General features: G+C 33.1%; 1 protein-coding gene across 17 annotated transcripts in view; it reads left to right on the plus strand.

The window, feature by feature from the left end:
* The window catches only part of LOC136845355 (early endosome antigen 1), a 190,661-nt gene that overhangs the window by 67,897 nt on the left and 99,525 nt on the right, over positions 1 to 23,239 (plus strand). For 10 of the 17 annotated variants that reach the window (XM_067115616.1, XM_067115610.1, XM_067115618.1 and 7 more), the window contains exons 3-8: positions 7,347 to 7,433; positions 13,116 to 13,373; positions 15,959 to 16,059; positions 17,616 to 18,223; positions 18,767 to 18,790; positions 22,523 to 22,792. In XM_067115616.1, the coding sequence (XP_066971717.1) occupies positions 7,347 to 7,433; positions 13,116 to 13,373; positions 15,959 to 16,059; positions 17,616 to 18,223; positions 18,767 to 18,790; positions 22,523 to 22,792 (1,348 nt within the window). The remainder of the gene's footprint in view (positions 1 to 7,346; positions 7,434 to 13,115; positions 13,374 to 15,958; positions 16,060 to 17,615; positions 18,224 to 18,766; positions 18,791 to 22,522; positions 22,793 to 23,239) is intronic. The other 7 variants (XM_067115625.1, XM_067115615.1, XM_067115611.1 and 4 more) reach the window with 4 other exon arrangements.

Raw genomic sequence — 23,239 nt, forward strand, 5'->3', positions numbered from 1 at the left:
AGCCATTGAGTCAGGATTTTTTAAGCCATTGAGTCAGATCAGAGGGAAAAAAAGGCAATGGCTCCAATAAGACGTGTTGGAGAAAGCGCGATTGAAAGACCTTTAATTACCGAAGGGGGATTACGGGGTTTAGGGGATTAATTTAAGGGACCTTTGGGATTTTGGTCGGGATTTCATCTTGATAAGAGAAATGACTCAATTACGGAGGAATTAATTCTTTTGAGAAAAACAGTTTCCCGAGAATGGAAAAAATATTTTTCCTTTAGACGACAGTCTCTTGTTGAGTCGCTCTGTGTCTTTTACTGCCAAGAGATTCTCTCTCTCTCTCTCTCTCTCTCTCTCTCTCTCTCTCTCTCTCTCTCTCTCTCTCTCTCTCTCTCTCTCTCTTACTAGCAAGAGATTCTGAGGCACTCTGTCGCTCTGTGTCTTTTACTGCCAAGAGATTCTCTCTCTCTCTCTCTCTCTCTCTCTCTCTCTCTCTCTCTCTCTCTCTCTCTCTCTCTCTCTCTCTCTCTTCCAATGGTAAGTTCTATGTGAAGTCAGGGCCCAGAGATTGATGTATTTCACGTCATAACAATTAGCTGGTTATTTTATTCAAAAGAAAAGGGGCAAAACACAGTCAGCTTTTATAAGTGAAAAATGGACTCTGAAAGATTTTGTTAATTTCTAAAGAACATTTTGAATTTATCTGTCATTCAATTCAGACTACATCCAAGTGTATCCGAGGCCTTCAGAAATTCTGAATATGGTTGACACTGATGAAGCCGGGAAATGTTGAAACATTAAAATGAATCTAAGCTTTATTTTTAGAGCTGGTTTACATCACATTTCTTCAAGGTGTGGAACAGCCTCCCTGAGGATGGAGTGCAATTGGAACTTCAAAAGCTAAAGCGAAGATGCAATGCATCACTACCCTAATACAGTTCTCCTTGCTTTTTAATTATTTACTTACATTTTTCTCTATTTATTCAGTCGTTTGTCAAGTTATTTTTTTTTTTAATAAATGACTTCTTTTCGCAGTTCCTATTACTTCTGGTACTCCTTCCCAATGGCCACCAATTTTATACTTCCGTCTGTTTTTATACACCCTTCATTATTATGCTCCCGTTAGGTTTATATTCCTGTCAGTTTTTATATAATATATCATTTATCATTTATATATATATATATATATATATATATATATATATATATATATATATATATATATATATATATATATATATATATATATATATATATATATATATATACCCTTCAGTTTTATGTATAAGCCGTCAGTTCAGGGAAGGGGGAGGCGGGGAGGTCAGCCCACCAACCTTGAAAAATGTGCAAAAATTACGAATTATCCTTTTAATGAGAAACGATTTAATTTGCCGTTGTAATCGACGAGAACCCGATTTCATGATAGAGGAGGTCAGGGTTGAAGCTCTCATAAATCATAGATCGAGATGTGTCTTTTTTTTTTTAATGAATGCTAATGAGATTCAGTAGTTTTTTTTTTTTTTTTTTTTGGGCGTACGAAGGCGTCGATTATTGGGATATCTCTCTCTCTCTCTCTCTCTCTCTCTCTCTCTCTCTCTCTCTCTCTCTCTCTCTCTCTCTCTCTCTCTCTCTCTCTCTCTCTCAGTCAGAAATATATCTAAATTTATGTTTTTTAAAGCTGAATATTTTTATTACATTACTGAATTCTATCAGTAAGGTATTGGTGATCTCTCTCTCTCTCTCTCTCTCTCTCTCTCTCTCTCTCTCTCTCTCTCTCTCTCTCTCTCTCTCTCTCTGATTAGGATTGAATTACTACACGTAATTATTTCCGCTCACGTGTTTACTAAGCTTAATTATTTCCGCACATGCGTTTAGTACAAGATCAATTCTGGTATCAGATGCGGACAGTACGAAAAGCAATGTTTGTTTTGAAACAAAATTAGGAAACTGAAAAATACAATAGCTTTCTTCTCCACAGGACCTGTAATTGATAAGTACATGTTGTCATTTTGAAGAGAGAAAGAGAGAGAGAGAGAGAGAGAGAGAGAATATGATCATCAATAGCCGTCTGTTAGAATCCTGTAATGTAATAAGACACTGTTTCAGAACAAACTTAGATATGCTTCTGACTGAGAGAGAGAGAGAGAGAGAGAGAAACAAAGTGATATAGACCTCCACACTATAGATTACTCATTTACAATTATGACTTGTTTTAGTGAGTTTGTCTGTGTATATGTGTGTGTGTGTGTGTGTGTGTGTGTGTGTGTGTGAGTGAGAGAGAGAGAGAGAGAGAGAGAGAGAGAGAGAGAGAGAGAGAGAGAGAGAAAACGGTTATCAAATCTCATATTTCATCAAACTTGATTTATCCTCACAGTAAAATCATTTCCCAACGGGTTGGAATCTGCATATGAAAATAGTTGAGAGAGAGAGAGAGAGAGAGAGAGAGAGAGAGAGAGTACTCTCAGTCACTAAAACGTCCGAGACATGGCAGGCAATACACCCATAAATTCTCTATAGAATCTGTTTTATAAGCCATCAAACCCAGAACAAGTCTAGGTAGGTACTGGGTCATTCTCGTCTTTGTAGACGTGACGTCACCGAGATATTTCGGGGTTCCTGGGGTGCGAATGTGGGCCCAGTTGTTGGTGAGAGTCTTTCCTGACGTCTTCCTATTGCGACGAAATTCCCGAGAGAGGGAGTTTTGTTGGCTGGTTTTAGATGAATAATAATTTTTTTTAATAATTGTCAGGTTTGGTTAAAGAGAGAGGGAGAGTGAGAGAGAGAGAGAGTTTTGATTTCTGGTTTCAGGCGAATAATGATTTTTTTCAGTAATTGTAAGGTTTGGGTAACTGATTTTGAGAAAATTTCTTTAATTTTTAACTGAGAGAGAGAGAGAGAGAGAGAGAGAGAGAGAGAGAGAGAGAGAGAGAGAGAGAGAGAGAGAGAGAGAGAGAGTTGGGTGATTTCAGGCGGATGATAATTTTTTAATAAATGTCAAGTTTGGTTAAATTATTTTCAGAAAATTTGTTTAATTTTTAGGCGATTTGTTTAAATAATTTTAGAATGAAAAAAAGAATTTTCAGATTTGATTATCGTTAGTAACTATCAAGTTCCCAGAGAGAGAGAGAGAGAGAGAGAGAGAGAGAGAGAGAGAGAGAGAGAGAGCAATTATCAGGCACCCGGAAATAGTTAACAAAACGTGTATCACGTTACAATTATTCTTATGAGAAAGATACATAATTAGTGAGACTCTTAGTCAAAAAGTTACTGTGTCCTTGATCAGACCGACAGAGAACTGACAGGTGATAAAGATGCACTGTCTTCCATTCTGTCTGTCTGTCTGTATCTTCCCGTCCATGAACAGACTTCATCTGTTCTAATTCTGTCTACAGGTGACCCCGGCCTAATGTACTATTCCCCTTTTAACTTTACGAACAATAACAAACATTATTTTAAACCTCTTCGTAATGGTGTTCCTAATGACTTGTAGCTGAATCCTACATTGATTTCATATTCTCATTTGTTTTTTCGTCTTGGTTGGCATTTGTTTTCGTGTAAAGATACAAAACAGATTTTTTAAAATATTAAAAAACCAGGTTACATGATTTCTTTTCTTTATATTTTTTTGTTTTCGCGAAAAGACAAAATAAAATAGAAAAAAATATGCTTCGTAGTGGTTTTCGTAAGGAGTTGTAGCTGAAGCCTACAGATTTCATATTTTCAGTTTGTTTTTTCGCCTTGATTTTCATTTGTTTCCTTGTAAATAAACAAAATAAATTTTAAAAATAATAAAAAAACAGGTTACATGCCTTAGTCCTTATTTGATTTCTTAGCGTGTAAATGAACAAAATGAAATAGAAATAAAAAAAAAAAATAGCTCGCTGCCTACAGCAAGCCAATAAATCACTGGAACCTTCTTTCCTTACGTCATCGACGCTCGAATCTTCATCGTATCCTCACCTTCTTCTTCTTTACTACCTCCCTCCCTGGCTTCCACCTGTCACCACTTTTTTTTTTTTTACTATTTTTTTTTTTACCCGTCAAGAGCCCGTGTCGTCTCCTCCTCTGGGAGACACAAAGCGGAGACCGATATCAGTCAAGGCTGCCTTGTTACGGGCGATATATGGAGGACAGTTGTCTCCCCTTCTGCGTTGTTCTTATGACACTTCGTCCTTCCGCCTGAGGAAAAATAAAGAAATAAGGAAATAAATAAAAAGAAAGAAAATAAAAAGGGCCTTGCCTTTGGGACAAGGTTATGTAGGTCGGGGTTGTAGGGAGCGCTGGAATTCTCGGCCAGACTGTCTATTCACCTGTCTATTTTCTTCTCTATCTTTCTGTCTGTCTATCTGACGAGCTGTGTCTATCTGCATTATCAGTCTGTCCGTCTGTCTGTCTCTCTGTCTATCTATCTATCTATCTATCTATCTAGCTATTTGTGTGTTAGTCTATCTACTTTTCTATCTATCTATCTAGCTATTTGTGTGTTAGTCTATCTATCTATCTATCTATCTATCTATCTATCTATCTATCTATCTATCTATCTATCTATTTGTTTGTCAGTCTATCGACTTTCCTGTCTATCTATCTATCTATCTGTTTGTCTGTGTCTATCTACTTTTCTACCTATTATCTATCCATCTATCTGACGAGCTGTCTATCTGTATATATATCTGTCTAACTATCGATCTATCTGAATTTGTCTGTCTATCTATCTGTCTTTATATCTATCTGCCTATCAATCTATCTGTCTTTGCCTGTTTACCTATCTATCTATCTATCTATCTATCTATCTATCTATCTATCTATCTATCTATCTGGCTGTATCTCTATATATCTATGTATTTGTCTGTATTTCTCTGTTTGTCTGTATATCTATCGATTTGTCTATCTATCAATAGATTTGCCTGTCAGTCTATCTACTTTTCTATCTATTATCTATCTATCTATCCGTCTATCTATCTCTCTGTTTGTCTGTATATCTATCTATCTATCTATTTGTTTGTCAGTCTATCTACTTTTCTATCTATTATATATCTATCTATCCGTATATATATCTCTGTTTGCCTGTATATCTGTCTATCTATCTATCTATCTATCTATCCCTGAACTTTTTCTCTGATGCCAAAATGGATTCTTGCAAATATCTATTCAAGAGTTTTCCAAATTATTATTTTGATTCTTGTGGACATTCATTTTTATTTTCATCATTTGAAAGGAAAGTTAGCCTTAGCCTCAGATATTTTTGTAACGCAATGAATTATATTTTTGATATAAGTGGAAAGAAACAATTTGTTGATATTCAGATAGAGAATGACAGTAGCTACTGAACTGTTCTTGAGAATATCAGCCAATGAGCCTGTTCTTACACTGAATTATTTAATCTGTGTAGAATAATTATTTAATTATTCTACATAGTTCGGTAAATATTCTTTTTTTATATAAAATCTTAAAATATATAAAGAACAAATTATGTTTTCATAAATGCTACAAAGTCTTAGTATATTAAAATAATAGCAATTATCTCTTATACTTCACATCCCCGTTATTTTTTTTAATAATCTTTATCTTGCTGTCCGACCACTCTAACTCCCTCTTTTCACAGTCTTAAGAGCTGAATGGCCGAAAGTACCCTAGTGCTGGGTTTGACAGCCTAAATTCCATTTATTAAAGTCAATTATTTATTCTCAGCTGCTGTCAGTGATAATGCTAAAATTTTGACTTTACAAAGCATTAATAATCATTGTGATTGACGAAGTAAACAAGAAACGTAAGGATTATTATTATTATTATTATTATTATTATTATTATTATTATTATTATTATTATTATTATTATTATTATTATTATTATTCAGAAGACGAACTGTATTCATATGGAACATGCCCACTACAGGGGTCACTGACTTAAAGTTCAAGCTTCCAAAGAATATTATGGAGTTCATTAGAAAGAAGTAGCAGAAGATAATTTATTATTGTTATTATTATTATTATTATTATTATTATTATTATTATTATTATTATTATTATTATTATTATTATTATTATTATTATTATTATTATTATTCAGAAGATGAACCGTATTCACCACCAAAGGGGCTATGACTTGATTCAAGAAGCTTCCACATAATATTATTATTATTATGGTGTTCATTAGAAAGAGACCATTTATTAAAAAAGAAAAAAATATCCTGGAAGAATAGAAACTTCTTTGGAAGCTTCATTTTCAAGTCTATGGCCCCTGTGGGCTTGTTCCATATGATGAGGAGTCTACCTTTTGAAGAATAATAATAATAATAATAATAATAATAATAATAATAATAATAATAATAATAATAATAATAATAATAATAATAATAAAGTAATAATAATAATAATAGTCTGGAATTAAATACCTTTTGGCAGAAAATATAAAATATTTCACGTCAACATATTACGGAAATAAGCACTTTATTATTATTATTATTATTATTATTATTATTATTATTATTATTATTATTATTATTATTATTATTATTATTAAAAAATTAATCAATAAATAAACTGTGAATTATTAAACATGTTTCTCTATCTAATACGTTGTATTTCTATAAAGAATTCTTATAAAAGTTGACCCTACCCAAATTATTTTCGTGTGAGTGACTTTGAAATCCTATAGATCACCATGACCCAGTTCCGTGCAAGCGCGCATTCACGCTGGCGTTGACGGATGTCCATAAAACTACGTTGTCAAAGAGGATTATCAAAGAGGATAACAAGGACACTCTTCAAGGATCCAGAAGGACTCTACGTCCTTGTATCCTCACAGGATATTGTATGGTATCACTGGAAGCATGCCAGCTTTGTAGTGAAAAGAGGGTTGAATTCCCGTAGAGTTATTCTCGATGAATCTATTTCACCTTCTGAATAATAATAATAATAATAATAATAATAATAATAATAATAATAATAATAATAATAATAATCTAGAATTAAATACCCTTTGTCAGATCTATGAAAAAGCACAGAAAATATTAAATATTTCACGTTAAGATATTACGCAAGTAAGCACTTTATTTTTTTATTATTATTATTATTATTATTATTATTATTATTATTATTATTATTATTATTATTATTATTATTATTATTATTATTATATTCCACATCAAAATTTTACAAAAATAAACACATTATTATTATTATTATTATTATTATTATTATTATTATTATTATTTATTATTATTATTATTATTATTATTAATGTAAAGAACCACAAAACAAATGCTGATGATGATGCCCACAAAAACAATAATGTTATTAATGATAATGATGATTATAATGATGGCTGCCTTCTGACCTCTGACCTCTGCCACACTCTTCCAGGGACTACAATGACCACCAGAGTGTGAAGAACCAGTCTGGGTCAAACACTTCCCTCAACTCCCTAAGCAGCTATGACAGCAGTACAAAGTAAGCCAGGAAAACTTTCTTTTTTTTTTTTAAGGTTACTTTAAGATGATCAATTATTTTAGGTAACCAATTATTTTTACGTTTTGGTATATTTTTGTAATTACCTCAAGTGTGAATTTAATTATTTTTACCCGTAGGTATACATCTGTATTTAGGTCAGGTGTAAGTGTACCTCATTTTGTATGGATTATGTAGGCTCTGTATTCTGAACTTGTTGAGGACACCTGTTTGCTTACTTTAGTATTTAGGCCACAAATGTTAAAAGTTATTCGTGTATTTAGACACAAATATTTAAGTTATTGTTGCATTTAGACTACAGACATTTAATTTACTGTTGTATTTGGACCATAAACATTTAAGTTTCTGTGGTATGTAGCCCATAAACTTTTAGGTTACTGTTGTATGTAATCCATAAACGTTTAAGTACGTTAAAATAGGTTCATATATCTCTGGATATATTTCCAGGGAGCTTAATTCTTCATCCTATTAATCTATAAGATTTTATGTCCAGTTTTATGTAGTTTTATGTAGTTAGTTCCTTGCCCATGAAGGCATTGCTGCCCAAGATTTTTTCTGTCTGCTGGTGGATAATTTTGTGTATGAAAAATCTATTCACGTACCAATTTGCTCAGAATTGAGATCCTCTGCAAGGCTATACATTATTTCATTGATTTCTGTTGTGATGACGTGAGCCACATTGATAAACATTAAGAACTATAGACAGTCAGTCAATAAGAGCCATAGGCAGTCAGTCAATAAGGGTCCCATTGGAATACTGTTTTCGCCAATAAATTTGAAGGTGAGTAATTTTTTTGAGACTTGAAAAAAGGAATTGAATTATCATTTTCTTTGTGCCCCTGGGTCACGTAGGGTCATGTTACAAACTCTGAAAGATTCCATGTTTTTAGGAGGTCATCTTGTTATACACTTCATTACAAAACCTCTGTTTATTAAATATTTTTCATATCAGTTATGAGTGGTTGTGGGTCTAGATAATTTACAATAAATCAGTGGCATAGATTTACCTACCTCTGTTATGTAAAATTCATGGTTTTAATAGAAACTTCAAATAATCTGGTGTACTGGAACAAAAAGGCAAATGGAGTGAAACATGTCCCAGAAATATTGTCCTATAAATGTAATTTCTCAAAACCCATGTTTTTGAGGTCTGAAAGTTTGTTTATCATAAAGCATTTTCATCCTAAAGTGTTCTCTGAATTCACAAATTTTTCTCCATAATGCCACTTAAATATCAGTTGTATTTATTGTGTTCCTTAAGTGGTATATTCACAAAGAGTTCTTCATAATTCCATTTAAATATCTCTTGTATTTACTCTTTCATAAGTGGTTTGCGACATGGCCTATGGTGATTCAGTATTTAGAGAGATTATTTTTTTCCTATTTTGTGATTCCTGTCCCAAAATTTTTATTATTTTTCTTTAAGGGCACCTGAACATTTTTGACACTGGAGTTTGTACATTAACAAATCCGTGACCAGTTTTGTCAACCTTGTGGCCAGATTTTGCAAAGACAACTTGATGGAGAAATAGGACAATCCACCAACTATGAAGTGTTTAAAAAAATTATACATATTTTTGGACTTGTTCTCATCTATTATAATATGGGTTGTTTTCCTTGGACGTTCATTTGATCTTCTGTTTTCTCTTTCTCTGTTTAATCCAAGATTTATACTCTCCAGCTTTCCTCCTTCCGTTTATCCTTCGGGAATTTCCTACAGGACTTGCATGAGACATTCCCAATGGCGAGGCAGTTTACAGAAAAACAATAGCAAAATGATTCAAGGCAACTCTATGACAAGAAGCAAAAATGATTCAAGGCAACTCCGTGACAAATAACAGAAATGATTCATGACAACTCTATGACAAGAAATAAAAAGAATTCAAGGCAACTCTGTGGCAAGAAACGAAAACAATTTAAGGCAACATTGTAGCAAATGGAGTCAGTTGCCATTTTCCTAAATTTTTTGACAGATTTATTGTATTAATTCTTATCTCATTCCTCGGATTATTTATTCAGATTTCATTTACAAATAGTTAGAAAATCTTTCATGCAAATTTTCTTGTTTGTATAACAATTTTTATAGCTAAACTTCTGTTCAGTTTCATCTCGTGCCAATAAATAAGCCACGCCCATTTCATAAGCCACACCCACTTCATGGCATGACTGCCAACAGTTTCCAGGCAAGAAAATTGTGTGGAAAACATAATATTATATTCGTAGGGGGGGTGGACTTATTTTAAGTAAATAGAAATCGTATATGATATCGTGATGATATTGTTTGCCTCTTGTACAGCAGAATGTTTGGTTATAATATTCAGATTATTTGAGCATTACCTGGCATTTTATTAAGACAAAGTTGCCAGCTATGATAAAATTCTTTAAATGGTAATTATTGTGGAGTGAGTTGCCAACAATAAAAAAAATGTTTAGTACAGAATTATTGTTATATAATAGTTCTCACTGTCCTAGATTTGCCTTGAAAAAGCTAATAGTACATTTGAGAGTAAAACAGGAATCAAACAGTCTCCTGCGCAGTCGAGAAATGAGGTTTTACTGATCTAAATACCTTGTAAAGTATTTTTTTTACGTCCAAACCTTTTTCTGCAAAAGTCTCTTAATTTATTGTCTTTGACTTCAGTATTGAGATTTATACATGGTCAACAATTTGATACCTGGTTGTGTCATTAATTATTTGTATTGTTTATTCATTTGTTATTCACTACCTTTCATTTATTCATGAAAAATGTATAATTTTGTATGCACGACATACATTTATTGCAAATGCTGAAGTATTAGTAAAAATTAAGTTATATAATGTATTCTACAAGTATCTTTTTATTAGGTCATATAAAATATAGTAAAATTAATTCATATGATGTATACAGTTATATACTCTGTATTACGTCATATTAAATTCCGTATAATTAAATAAATTTAAATGACGTATTATGAAAATTTCTGTAGTACATAACAAGGAACCTCTGCTCTCGGCGGTGCTCCTATTTAATGAAAAGTCATAAAAAGTCATAAAAGTCATAAAAAGTCACAGCAACTGATAAAACGCGACCGTTAATTTTTTGTCTGCTGCCTCATCGTTGCTACTCGGTCCGTAACGAAAGAGAGAGGACGTTAGCGTACGTTTTTGTGACGTTTGTATCCACTGGTAACCGTAACTGTTGACTGTAAACTGTAAACTGTAACTGATGAGAGAATACATTCGAATAACATACTCTATATGGCCATAACGCTAAAGGCTGCAATGTGCGCACTAATTTCTTTTTTTTTCTTATTTTTTCTTATCTTCTTTTTTTCATATTTTTTCGCATTTTCTTTTTTTCTTATTTTCCGTATTTTATTTTCCGCATTTTCTTTTTCTGTGCATGTACTACTTTCGCATTTTCTTTTTCCTTATTTTTGTCTTATTTTCTTTCATATTTTCTTTTTCATATTTTCTTTTTTCCTGATTTTCTTTTTTATATTTTTTTTATTTTTTCTAATTTCCTTTTTTCATATTTTTTCTAATTTTCTTCTTTTCCTGTTTTCTCTCTTCCTGATTTTCTTCTTTTTTCTAATTTCCTTTTTTCTTATTTTTCTAATCGTATATTCTTCTTTTCCTATTTTCTTATTACTTATTTTATTTTTTTGTTAAGTCGATTTTAACAATTTCGAAGATAATTTTGTAAAAACTATTCCTTGCTTGTTTTAACAAGTGGTACACTTTCCATATTCCAAAATTTATTACTGAACAACTTTCTAGCTTAACTTAAAGATAATCTTGCATCATCTTGAAGGCTGTTTGTGTGGATTTTTGTAGCCATTTTCTTTCATTCAGGATATTAATTTTATTCACTATCTTATTCATTTTTGTGCCCCATTAAGTGAAGAAATTCCAAGCCAAAATCCATAAAAATAGTTCCTTCATATCTAATCTCATTCAGTCTTAAATATATCGAAATATATCTCCTCAAAATTGTATTTATTGACTTATCAATTGTATCAGTTATTTTAGGAATTACATCTCGCTGATAGTGTTGCTATTATTATTATTATTATTATTATTATTATTATTATTATTATTATTATTATTATTATTATTATTATTATTATTATTACGTGTTCATTATATATTTTTAGGAATTATAACTCTTTATTATTATTATTATTATTATTATTATTATTATTATTGTTATTATTATTATTATTATTATTATTATTATTATTACGTAATAATTATATATTTTTAGTTATTATAACTCGTTATTATTATTATTATTATTATTATTATTATTATTATTATTATTATTATTATTATTATTATTATTATTATTATTATTATCTGATGTCAAAATTTACATTTATAAAAGGGCGCATTCGCTGTATTTTTTCTAACAATGAATTTTCAAAAACGAATTGATGCAGTTTAGATTATTTTTCCGACTCATTTTTACATGAAAGACAGAACTCGCAGGATTGCCGAATATTTAAAACTCAAGTATTTTATGCTTTTTATAAAGGCGTTAGCATCCCTAAAACGTTTATAGGTTATTAATAAAAATATTTTAGACTAAAAACGTTGTAGGGATTAATAAAACATATGCGGCTTAAAAACGTTTTCCCATCAGTACTAGTTACTTTGTAGTTTTAAGCAACAATATCTAAATGTTCATTTGAGAAAGTGTTATGAAATATTTATTTTATTGAGAACATCTTTCTGCTACAAAGGGCTGTTTGTACTTTATGTAGGGGGAATAAATTCAGATTTGCTACACCAAAACTGTTCCTAAGTTCGAGGCCACGTACAAGAATTTTATTCTAATTTTATTTTATTTTTGGTGCCCAGAAATAAAATTTGTGTTATGTTACTAAGTTCGAGATCACAGGCAAGAATTTTATTTTAATTTTATTCCATTTTTAGTAGCCGGAAATAAAAGACGTGTTATGTTACTAAGTTCGAGAAGAATTTTATTTTAATTATATATTATTTTTAGTACGCTGGAATAAAATACGTGTTGTGATTTGCTATTAGTCGTACGAATTCAATGTTTTGATTATAAAGAAGGCCTTTTTCAGATTCGTAAATTATATCTAGATTTTAAGATGTTTTAAATTTTATTCTATTTTTAGTGATCAGAAACAAAATACGTTTTATGATTGGTTACTGGTCGTACGAATTCAACATTTTGATTGTCAGTAAGGCCTTTAACATATTCGTAAATTATATATAGATTTTAATATGTTTAAAAATCTTAGTTGATTGTTGAAAAGGTCATTCTAACTTGCGTAGGTGACCATTCCACACCTGTCAGGTTCATGACTCACTGCTTGCATATAGTTTTCAAAATTTAAGTTGACTGTTGAAAAGGTCATTGCAATTTTCGTAGGTGACCATACCACGCCCGTCAGGTTACTGACCCATTACTTACACCTGGCAGGTCCATGCCAGCTAATTAAATTTACCTGTCCGAATAATTAAAATATATGCGCAGCATCTGCATATTCAATAACAGAACTTACTCTCGCTTTCCAAACGCGCTTTCTAACCTAATACCTTTCTTTTCCCTCTCACCAACCAACCCACACCCCACGACCGTACGGTTTGTTGTCGTGTGTCGTCGTGTGTGTTTGTTCCCTGTGTGTGTGTGTGTGCGTGTGTGTCCCCAGCACCTTCATACGTAGACAAGATGACGAAGGGGCGAAGGAGCCGCCCTATTCCTCCTCCAGGGATTCCCTTGTGTCGCCCCCTAGGAGCCCCCGGGAGGATTACGAGGTTTACAAAAGGTCGCGATCAGACATGACGGCCGAGTTGCTGGCGCGTGTCAACGAGGATCCTGGTTCCTCCTCCTCCTCCTCCTCCTCCAAGGACCGAGATTCGAGGGGGGGCGGGGGGAGCGGCGGTAGCTCCTCCTCTTCGTCCTCAAAGTGAGGGACACCACCGTCAAGTCAAGTAGTAGTGGCCAGGGATGTGCTTTGTAGAATGACCTGTGTGTGTCAGTCGAAGGCTGCTGTGAGGAATTTTTAGACATTTATTAACTTCATCTTCTTAACAAATTTGTTATATATAGTTCTGACCTATGAATGGTTCACTTAGCTTTTATGTACATATATATATATATATATATATATATATATATATATATATATATATATATATATATATATATATATATATATATATATATACATACATATATATACATACATACATACATACATACATTCACGGACACACATAGTTCTACCGCAACTTAACAAACACTCGCGGTCTGGAATCTGATAAATAACGAAGTCCATTAAGTAACGAAGCAGCGCCAGTCAAAGGCTGCTATGAGAAATTTTTAGACATTTATTAACTTCATCTTCTTAACAAATTCGTTGTACATAGTTTTGATCCTACGAAAGGTTTACTTATATATATATATATATATATATATTTATATATATATATATATATATATATATATATATATATATATATATATATACACAGTATCACCTCAATTTAACAGACTCTCTCATGGTAAAGTCCATTAAGTAATGAGGACCCGATATAGCCCATACTCACAGACACTCTCGGTGCGATCATTCCAATAAATAACAAAAAAAGTTTGTTAAGACCTTATTTTATAACCTGCAACAGAAACTCTCGCGGTCTGGCTTCACGATAAGCGTAAAAGCCCTTGGAGTGACGAAGACCCAATTTTATAGCCTGCACCTGAGTATTTTCCCGATCTCTTACAGCTAAAAGCAATGTCACATAGTTCCTAACCTAAACGAACTTGTACTTAACACTTAACATTCAGTTTAACAGATTTATTTTAAAAATATGTAACATTTCAGATGGTAGCATAGCAGAAAATAATCATAATATCGTAGCTGATAAGTACAAAAATCCTCAGAGTTGAGGTTCGTTAAGTTGAGGTGTTACTGTATATATATTATATGTATATATATATATATATATATATATATATATATATATATATATATATATATATATATATATATATATATATATATATATATATATATATATATATATATATATATATACAGTATATATACATATATATATTGAAAGCCTTAAAATGTTTAGACTTTATAATTTTAATTCTAATTTGGTTACACTGCACATAGCACTGATCCTACGAATGGTTTGCTTAGCTTTGATAATATTGCTTTGTTAATATGTATACAAATCATAAGCCTTATAATATAAGTTGTATATAGTGGACAAGAATGTAACATAGAGTAACATCTAGTCCTGCTTGTCGATTCTGTAGGTCTTAATATTGTAGGTTTAGGTAGGGGTATGTCATCTTGGAAATAATGTAGATGAATTAACTAAAGATATGAATTAGATTTGCTGAAAGATATAACAGCTAAACGCCTTCTTGGACTTACAGTTGGTATTTGTAATAAGCTTAACGCATTGACAGCTTGGTACAGATTTAACATTTATATTGCTTATGCTCTGAATTTATCAATAACTGGAACATTTTGTTAACTGAGGTTTTTATAAAACCTCTCACTCATTTTTTCTTTTCAGAAGAATCATATTTTTGTGGACCGTATTCCCGCTGGTGTTCAGAAAACTTGTAATTTTTTGTATATATATCCTTCATGAGCTTAATAACAGCTTTCATTCTACTTATTTAAGTTGAAATGTATTATCTTATATTTCTTAAAGAGTTATTTGCTATTAACGATGTTTGTGATATATGTGAACATTTATGTATATATATATATATATATATATATATATATATATATATATATATATATATATATAGTATATATATGTACATATATATACATATATACCCTTATATATATACGTGTATATGTTCTATTTTTGAACGAAGAAAACACACATTTCCATGAAAAATAAATGTCCCATTTTGCACCAGTTGCCACTGAAAATCATAATTATATTATAACCAAATTTTGCTGACAAATTTCCTATATAAAAAAAAAGTATTATAAAAACATGTATGATAAAAACTTGCTAAGTTGCCAGATACTTAAGTTCACCCTCGTAATGACTATAGAAAACGGATTGAGAATCTTTCCATTTTCTAAGTCTTCCACTTTTCCGAGTGTGACTCTTAACTTATAAAGGAACTTGATTCCAATACACGTTATGCGGTACGCCATTCGAGCGTCATTACTGTGACTCCCTGTTATTCTCGGAGTTTGAGACTTTCTCAGACGTTTAAAAGCCAAAACTGCTTAATATCAACTCAGAGTTATCTCCTAGAGAGTCATATTTTTGTGAATATCTTCTATCCACTTCAATGTTCACATATATTCATAATTCCTATAACTACAAGCAAAGTGACATTTTTTTCCTCGCGCAAGGCTTAACAGACGCAACGTTAAAATTCTGTCTTAGGAGACAAATAAACAGATAGAAAGACAGATACTATTCACTCACAGAAAGAGACTGTATCATGTTTATGTTGTATTTGGTATGAGTGGGCTCATTCTGGCAACTGTTATTTCAGACTGACGTCATGGAACAAGGCGCGGCCTACCTCCTGGTCTGCGCAGGACCTGCGCGCAGCCGTCGACGAAGCCAAGGAGCAAATTCGGTCTTCCAGAGAAGGTAAGGGGGTTCCATTTTGAAGGAGACCATGTAGAAACAAACACCAAATAATTAAAGATTATTTTTAAGTAGTTTTAAGTTCAGATTCACTTAGCAATAAATGTCCTGGTGGTCTAGTAAATAGAGATCTTCACTAGGCCTATTCAACACTCACACCAGATCTCTTCACCTAAGGGCTTCCCAACGGGCAGTTTCCCATGCAGGTATCAAGCCCAGTTTAATCTAGTCCAGCCTTCTGTCCTCCATCACCTCTTATGTTTTTAGCCGGATATTCACCATAAGGTTTACCTGGTAGTTCACCCATGGCCGTTCGACAGGTGAACATCCACATGTAAAGAGTAGAACTGTCAGTTGGACCATCAGCTCAAGGTCAGCGCCCTCAGTGCTCACCTAGCCTTTGTCGTGGCAACACTATATGGCAGTGATGGAAACTCCACTGACTGATAAGGAGGTGGAGCCACAAAGACTAGTTGCAGTGGCAATTCGCTTAAAAATAGGAAAGAAGCAAAAATGTGTAACAGAGTATGGTGTAAATATTGCCTATTTAAGAGAAATGTCTATTCTTATATGATATTAATGAATAAGGTTAAATTAGACCTGGGTGTTGGTCCAGTAATTTATGAATTGGGCCGTGAAGCCTTCTTGCACTAATAATACCTTTCATAAAAAGGCAGGACACTGGCCTGGGCCTATACAAAATTGTCTGTATCACATGGAAATATATTTATTTGTTATTTTTATCATATGGTTTGGACTCACAACGGTCTACAAATAGCAGCGCAGGGTCTAACAATGAAAAGAATTAGGCCTAAACAAAGTCTATTCATATTCTGGTCCGAGCAGCTGAGATCCTCCCCAGACGAAATCCAGCGGCGAACTGTCACAAAATCGTTGCTTATCCGTCTACATATGTGATCACCTGTCAGTCGGTCGGATGAGCTTTAGGTAATTCCATCAGTTCATCTGTTCTGGCGAGTGGACTGACTCTGCCCATAAACTGTCGTCCACACGAAAGTTTTAACGCCAGTTTCGATGAACTGGCGGATGGACTGACAAGTAAACCTGATCGTGAATACCCGGCCTTTCTCGTGTTTTTTATGGAAGATAATAATTACGTGGAATAGCATCTATTTTTTCTATCACATTTAGAATTATTAGTAAAAGTATTTTTCTCCATTTTCCTTCACCTTCTCAAACGTTGTCATCCCTACATTTTATTCATTTTTTGTGAGAAATAAACTGAATTATGTGGAACAGAATCTGTTCTATCATATTTAGAATTATTAGTAAAAGAATATATTTGTCCATTTTCATTCGCGCTCCTAGAACGTTTTTATCTCTGCATTTTATTATTATTATTATTATTTTTTTTTAGAGAAATAAGCTGGAAATACTAATAGTATATTTGCGCTTATTAGGAAACCTCTGCTTTCTTATATATTCTTCAACATCCTCCATTTGTTTTAGAAGGTTTTCCAACCTGTCAAATATTCTCTGAAATCCTCCTTCGTGTAAAAAACTCTTCCGCCATGATTTGACTCTCCTGCCCTCGGCAGATCTGCACCGTCTGTACGGCAGCACCAAATCCCTGACGACGCGCGACCTCGGGAGCCTGGGCGACCTGAGGGACAGCTCATCGGATCTGACGAAGGATTCCTCCTCCACCCCTTACTCCTCCTTCTCCTCCTACCTCGCCATGCGCACCAAGTCGCCGGCAAGGCCGCCCCTCGCCAGAACGTCCTCCTTGCAAGGGACAACCTCGACCTCGTCGGCCGTCAGGCGTGAGGAGGAGGAGAGCAAGAAGCTGAAGGAGCAGGCAACCGCTTCCGAGGAATCCTCCTCCAGAACGAAACTTTCTTCGACCGACTCAACCACCACTAAGCCGAGATCGTCTCTTTTGTCCACCTCCCTCCTGGAGAATAAGACGACCTCCTATTCCTCCTCCTCCGCTACTACTCCAAGCAAGTCGTCCTTGTCCTCGATAGCCGAGGGCAAGAAGTCCTCTTTATCGACCACTACTTCTTCTTCCTCTAATTCGACCTCTTCCTCCGAGGCCAAGCCTCCGAAGCCGCCCTCGAGGCTGAAGACCACAGGCTCCAAACTCGGGGACATTTCAGAAGCTCCGAAAGACGAGAAACCGAGGAAGAACATATTAAGTTTAAGAGTAAGTCGTAATTCATTTGCACATCTCCCTCTTCCCTATTTTCATTTTGTAATTATATTATTATTTTCTTACACTTCATTAATTCTTGCTCTTATTATCTTAATCAAAAACCTTACCTCGTAGATATTCATTTGATCTGCCCCTTGTATATAAAATGTATTTTAATATGTATATCTTTCTTGGATGTATGTATGTATGCATTTGCCTATACAGTGAATAATCTGTTATTATTTTCGTGTACTGCATGTATACATAAGTGCATTCTTAAAGTTTGAGTAATTCATCCCATTTTAATTATTTTCCTTTATTTTCATTTTATTAATCATGTTCCCTTCATAGTAAGCATTTTGGAAAAGATATTTAAACCTAACACTGGAAGTTTACCATCCGCAAACCGGAGGTAGATTTAAAAGAAACCTGAGTATGTATTATTTAGAGGCTTTTACCCATGCCTGCAAATTATATTAATTATATTAATTCTCTTATTTATGTTTATGAAAAAATAAAGGATTTGTTGAAAACCAACCAATTTCTATTTATCAGGGAGACCTCTACAATTCCAGCGAAGTGAGTATTTAATGGTAGAGAGTTTTAAAAACTTTTTTTTTATTTAACTTGATATTGACGTGTCCCGTGAACGAAGCTTGGTGGTGCTTGACGTGTATTGTGCGTGTCTTTCCTTTATGTGTTTTTTTTATCTCTCTGTTTCCATCTTTTTTCTTCATTTTTCTTCTATTTCAGTAGAGCATTATTGGAGCTTTACCAGTGGAGTAGTGTGTAATTTGAATCTGTTTTTTTGTACAAGCTGTTTAACACATTTTTTCCCTACAAGTTACAGATGAGAAACAGTTTGGAAACCAACGAGATTAAAAGTAATTCCATTTTTTTAAAACGAAATGTCACAGTCATTAGAAATAAACTGGACAAGCTGAAAAGCTTTTAGGAAGAATATTTTTAGCCAAAGTAACTCTCCAGAATGAGAGATATTTCAGATATATACATATTTTTTGTCAAAGAATATAACTGGGTGCATTTTTGTCTGAATTATAGCTAGTCTTAGTTTATAAGTAGAAGTTGATGACAAATAAGACACATTTTAATTCAGAAAAGTGACTTCCACGCTTATAACAGAGATGAAATCTGTTAGTGATCCTGCGATCACTGCCATAAACTGTTTCTTGTTAATGATAAATTAACTTCTTTTAAAATAAAATTAAACAAATTTATTTTAAAAGTTAATTACCATTAACTAGAAACGATTTATAGTAGTGACTACAGGTTTAATCAACTGGTTTCATCTCTGTGATAAGTGTGGGAGCCACTTTTGTAAGTTAGAATGTGTCGCATTTGTCATGAAATACTAAGTATAAATGAAGACCAGTGAAATGACCAGACTATCTGTGATTCAGACAAAAATGCACCCAATTAAATTCGCTGACAAAATGGTCTTAGTGGACTTTGCAGAGTTTTGATTTATATATCTCTTGCAGTTTAACTGAATTTTTTTTGCTCATAGAGACAATGTATTTCTGGGTTTTAATGATCCTTGGTCCTTTCAGTTCAGTTTTCAAAAAAAAATGTTGTTACAAAATGATGGTAGGAAAAGTTATGTTCAAAATATGTAATTTTTTACCCCACGGAATTTCTGGGTTCGCAGTTTTCCCGGACCATTAATTTTTTAACAATATCAGTGATAAAAAACTTCATTTAGAACGCAGCGTGGCGTTTTGCTTGTGTGCTGTTTCTGAGTTTGTGGGCCTTGAAATTGAACAAGTTCAATTGCTGTTTATTTATGTACTTATTTATTTATTAGGAAATGTTCAAAGAGAAAAGACACATTCCAAGACACATTCACGTGCTTAGTTTTTCTAGGTTTCTAGATCTTTCCAGTCTAGTGAGGTCATTTGGAGCCATTTTGGAAAAATCTACACTCAAAAAACACTTCTTAGGAAACATCTTGTCATTTTGCCATTGAAATGTCTACTAATGTTCGCCATTAGATGAAGCATCAGCAGCAGGAGAGATTGCCTACATTTATGTATATACTGTATATATGTGTACATACATATCAAAGAGTCATGGATGCAACTGCTTCTGTCGATTGTAGTTGTAATTTTTTTGTATTTGTACCTTTTTCTCAAGAGAACATAAGTGAAAGTTTCCTTTCTCCTTTGCGAAAGTCCCGGCAGGAATTGACTGCCATTTCGTTTTTTTTCTCAATATCCATTTTGTTTTATCTTGACAACCATTTTGTTTTTACTCGAAAGCCATTTTGTTTTTCCCTGTGTCAACAGCCATTTTGATTTTTCACTATCTCAATAGACATTTTTTTTTCGACAGCTATTTTGTTTTTTCCCTTCTCTCGACAACCATTTTGATTTTCTCAACAACATATTTTTTTAAGCTTCCCTTGGCAGACATTTTGTTTTATTTCCTATCGCAACAGCTATTTTGAATGTTTTTATCGACAGCCATTTTGTTTTTCTCTCTCTCTCACCAGCCATTCTGTTTTTTTCTCTCTCTCACCAGCCATTTTATTTTCTTCTTCTACAGCCATTTTATTTTTTCTCTCCCTCTTCAGCTTTTTTGTTTATTCCCCTCTCTCAACTGCTATTTTGGTTTTCCCCATCTTTCTGCGGCCATTTTGGTTTTTCTCTCCCTCTACAGCCATTTTTTCCCCCCACTTTCTACTACCATTTTGTTTTCTCTCCTAACAGCCATATTTTATTTTTTCTCTAAAACCTTTTTAGTGTCTTCTCTCTTTTGGCAGCCATTTTGTTTTTTCTCTCTCTGTGACAGCCATTTTGTTTTCCCTTGGCCCCTGAACTTGCTGACTTTCGTACAAGCAGAAAACCAACTTTCAATGTGTTCATCTAATCAAAGCTTATTTTGGATAGTGGACAATTTCTCCATAGAAAAATGAGTTTTTATTTTGTGCACATATCTCTCTTTTCCAATTTTCCTTTTTCTTGTTCGTTTTTGAGCCTGACTTTTTCCCATTTTCAAATATGCTAATTTTTAGTTGCTCTGAATGACATAACGATCAGTGTTCACTGTTTAACGATAAAAGTTCTGCAAAGCAGTTTGGTTGCTATTGGCAGCTTTGCAATATATTAATTCAAAGCAAGCTTATGTTTTTGTTTCTCTGTATTTTTTATTATGATTAAATGATAATGCTTCTTCTAATTCAACTCTTCTTCTGTTGGCTAAACCTAAACTAAATTCATGTCAAGACTAAACAATTACGTTTGAATCTCGTAGGTTAGAAAAGCAGTTCCCTTAAAACTTGTGCTAAATTAAACAGAATTTAAAAAATCTCTTTGATAATTTATTCCTAACAATTGCCACTAACCTCAGAGTTGCATCAGAATATCTCATTTGAGAGAAATTAGAAATAAATTATTTTTTTTTTTACAAAAGGAATTATAGAATAGTCTTCACGAGTTTTATGTGAGTCAATTTGAAAACTATTTTTTAATTTTTATTTATGTATTGTGATTATTTCTTTAGGGTTTTGAATATTGGAGCGATTTTGAATGGGAAATGTGAATCAATTGTGATTATAATGTTCTGCATAAAAATTATTATTATTATTATTATTATTATTATTATTATTATTATTATTATTATTATTATTATTATTATTATTAATACAGTTGCTTATTAGTGGTGTAATATTTGGCTATCTAAATAATATTACTTCTTAGGTGATTTACAGTAATTTGTTATTAATTTTTTAAACTTTTTTAGTAGTTATTTTATTATTATTATATTATTATTATTATTATTATTATTATTATTATTATTATTATTATTATTATTATTATTATTATTATTATTATTCAGAGTCAGTGGCCCTTGTGGTGGGCTTGTTCCATATGAATAGGGGTTAATCATCTGAATAATAATAATAATAATAATAATAATAATAATAATAATAATAATAATAATAATAATAATAATAATAATCTTTTGAAGTACTTCCTGAAATTTGAATTTGCAAGAAACAACCTTTAAAAATTAATTACAGATTGCTGTAAATTACATAAAAATCAATAGTAATACCACTATGAGACTGTTACTTAATAATAATAATAATAATAATAAAACCATTTTTTATATAATTTCTTATAATGGTTAAATTTTAAAGGAAATCTGTTATATTCCTTAACACGATGCACATTTCCCACCCATCGCTCGTAACTGTGATCAGAGAATCAAAGAAAAACAAGATGAAATTCTACCTTCTATGAATCCTTTCAAAATCCTATCTAACGCCCTCCCGCGCTTACCCTTCAGGAGGTCAAGAGTGAAGACGACTCCGTCGACGCCTCTTACGTGATTCAGCTCGCCAAGCCGAAGAAAGAGCCCAAAAGGGTCGAGATCGACCTCCAGTCCGAGGTCGACCGTTTGCACAAGGAGCTGAAGGAGAAGGTCCAGGAGGTGAAGGAATTCGAGGAACGGGTTCAGACTCTGGAAAGAGAGAAGAAGGAGCTCTCCTCCAAGAGGTCTGTCTTCGGAGGGGGCGACGTCAGGAAGCACACGGAGCTCTCCAGGATGCAGCAGAAGGTAGGAGGGGAGGAGTTCTGTGGAAAGAGAGAGAGAGAGAGAGAGAATCCTATACGACAGGCAGAGAGAATCCTGTGAGAAGAAGAGAGAGAGAGAGAGAAAGAGAGAGAGAGAGAGAGAGAGAGAGAGAGAGAGAGAGAGAGAGAGAGAGAATCCTATACGACAGACAGAAAATCCCTGTAGAGAGAGAGAGAGAGGCAGAGAGAGTATCCTGTAAGAGAGAGAGAGAGAGAGAGAGAGAATCCTATACGAGAGAGACAGACAAAAAGAGAGAGAGAATCCTTTTTATCGTGTTTGTCTTAACGGCAGTATTCTTGTTTTCTAATGTCTGTAAGGGTATGGTGACGGAAGAGTGTGTGTGTGTGTGTGTGTGTGTGTGTGTGTGTGTGAGAGAGAGAGAGAGAGAAAGAGAGAGAGAGCACAAATTCCTCGACTAACGCTAAATGG

The sequence above is a fragment of the Macrobrachium rosenbergii genome, chromosome 13 (assembly GCF_040412425.1).
Source record: "Macrobrachium rosenbergii isolate ZJJX-2024 chromosome 13, ASM4041242v1, whole genome shotgun sequence".
Taxonomy (NCBI): Eukaryota; Metazoa; Arthropoda; class Malacostraca; order Decapoda; family Palaemonidae; genus Macrobrachium; species Macrobrachium rosenbergii.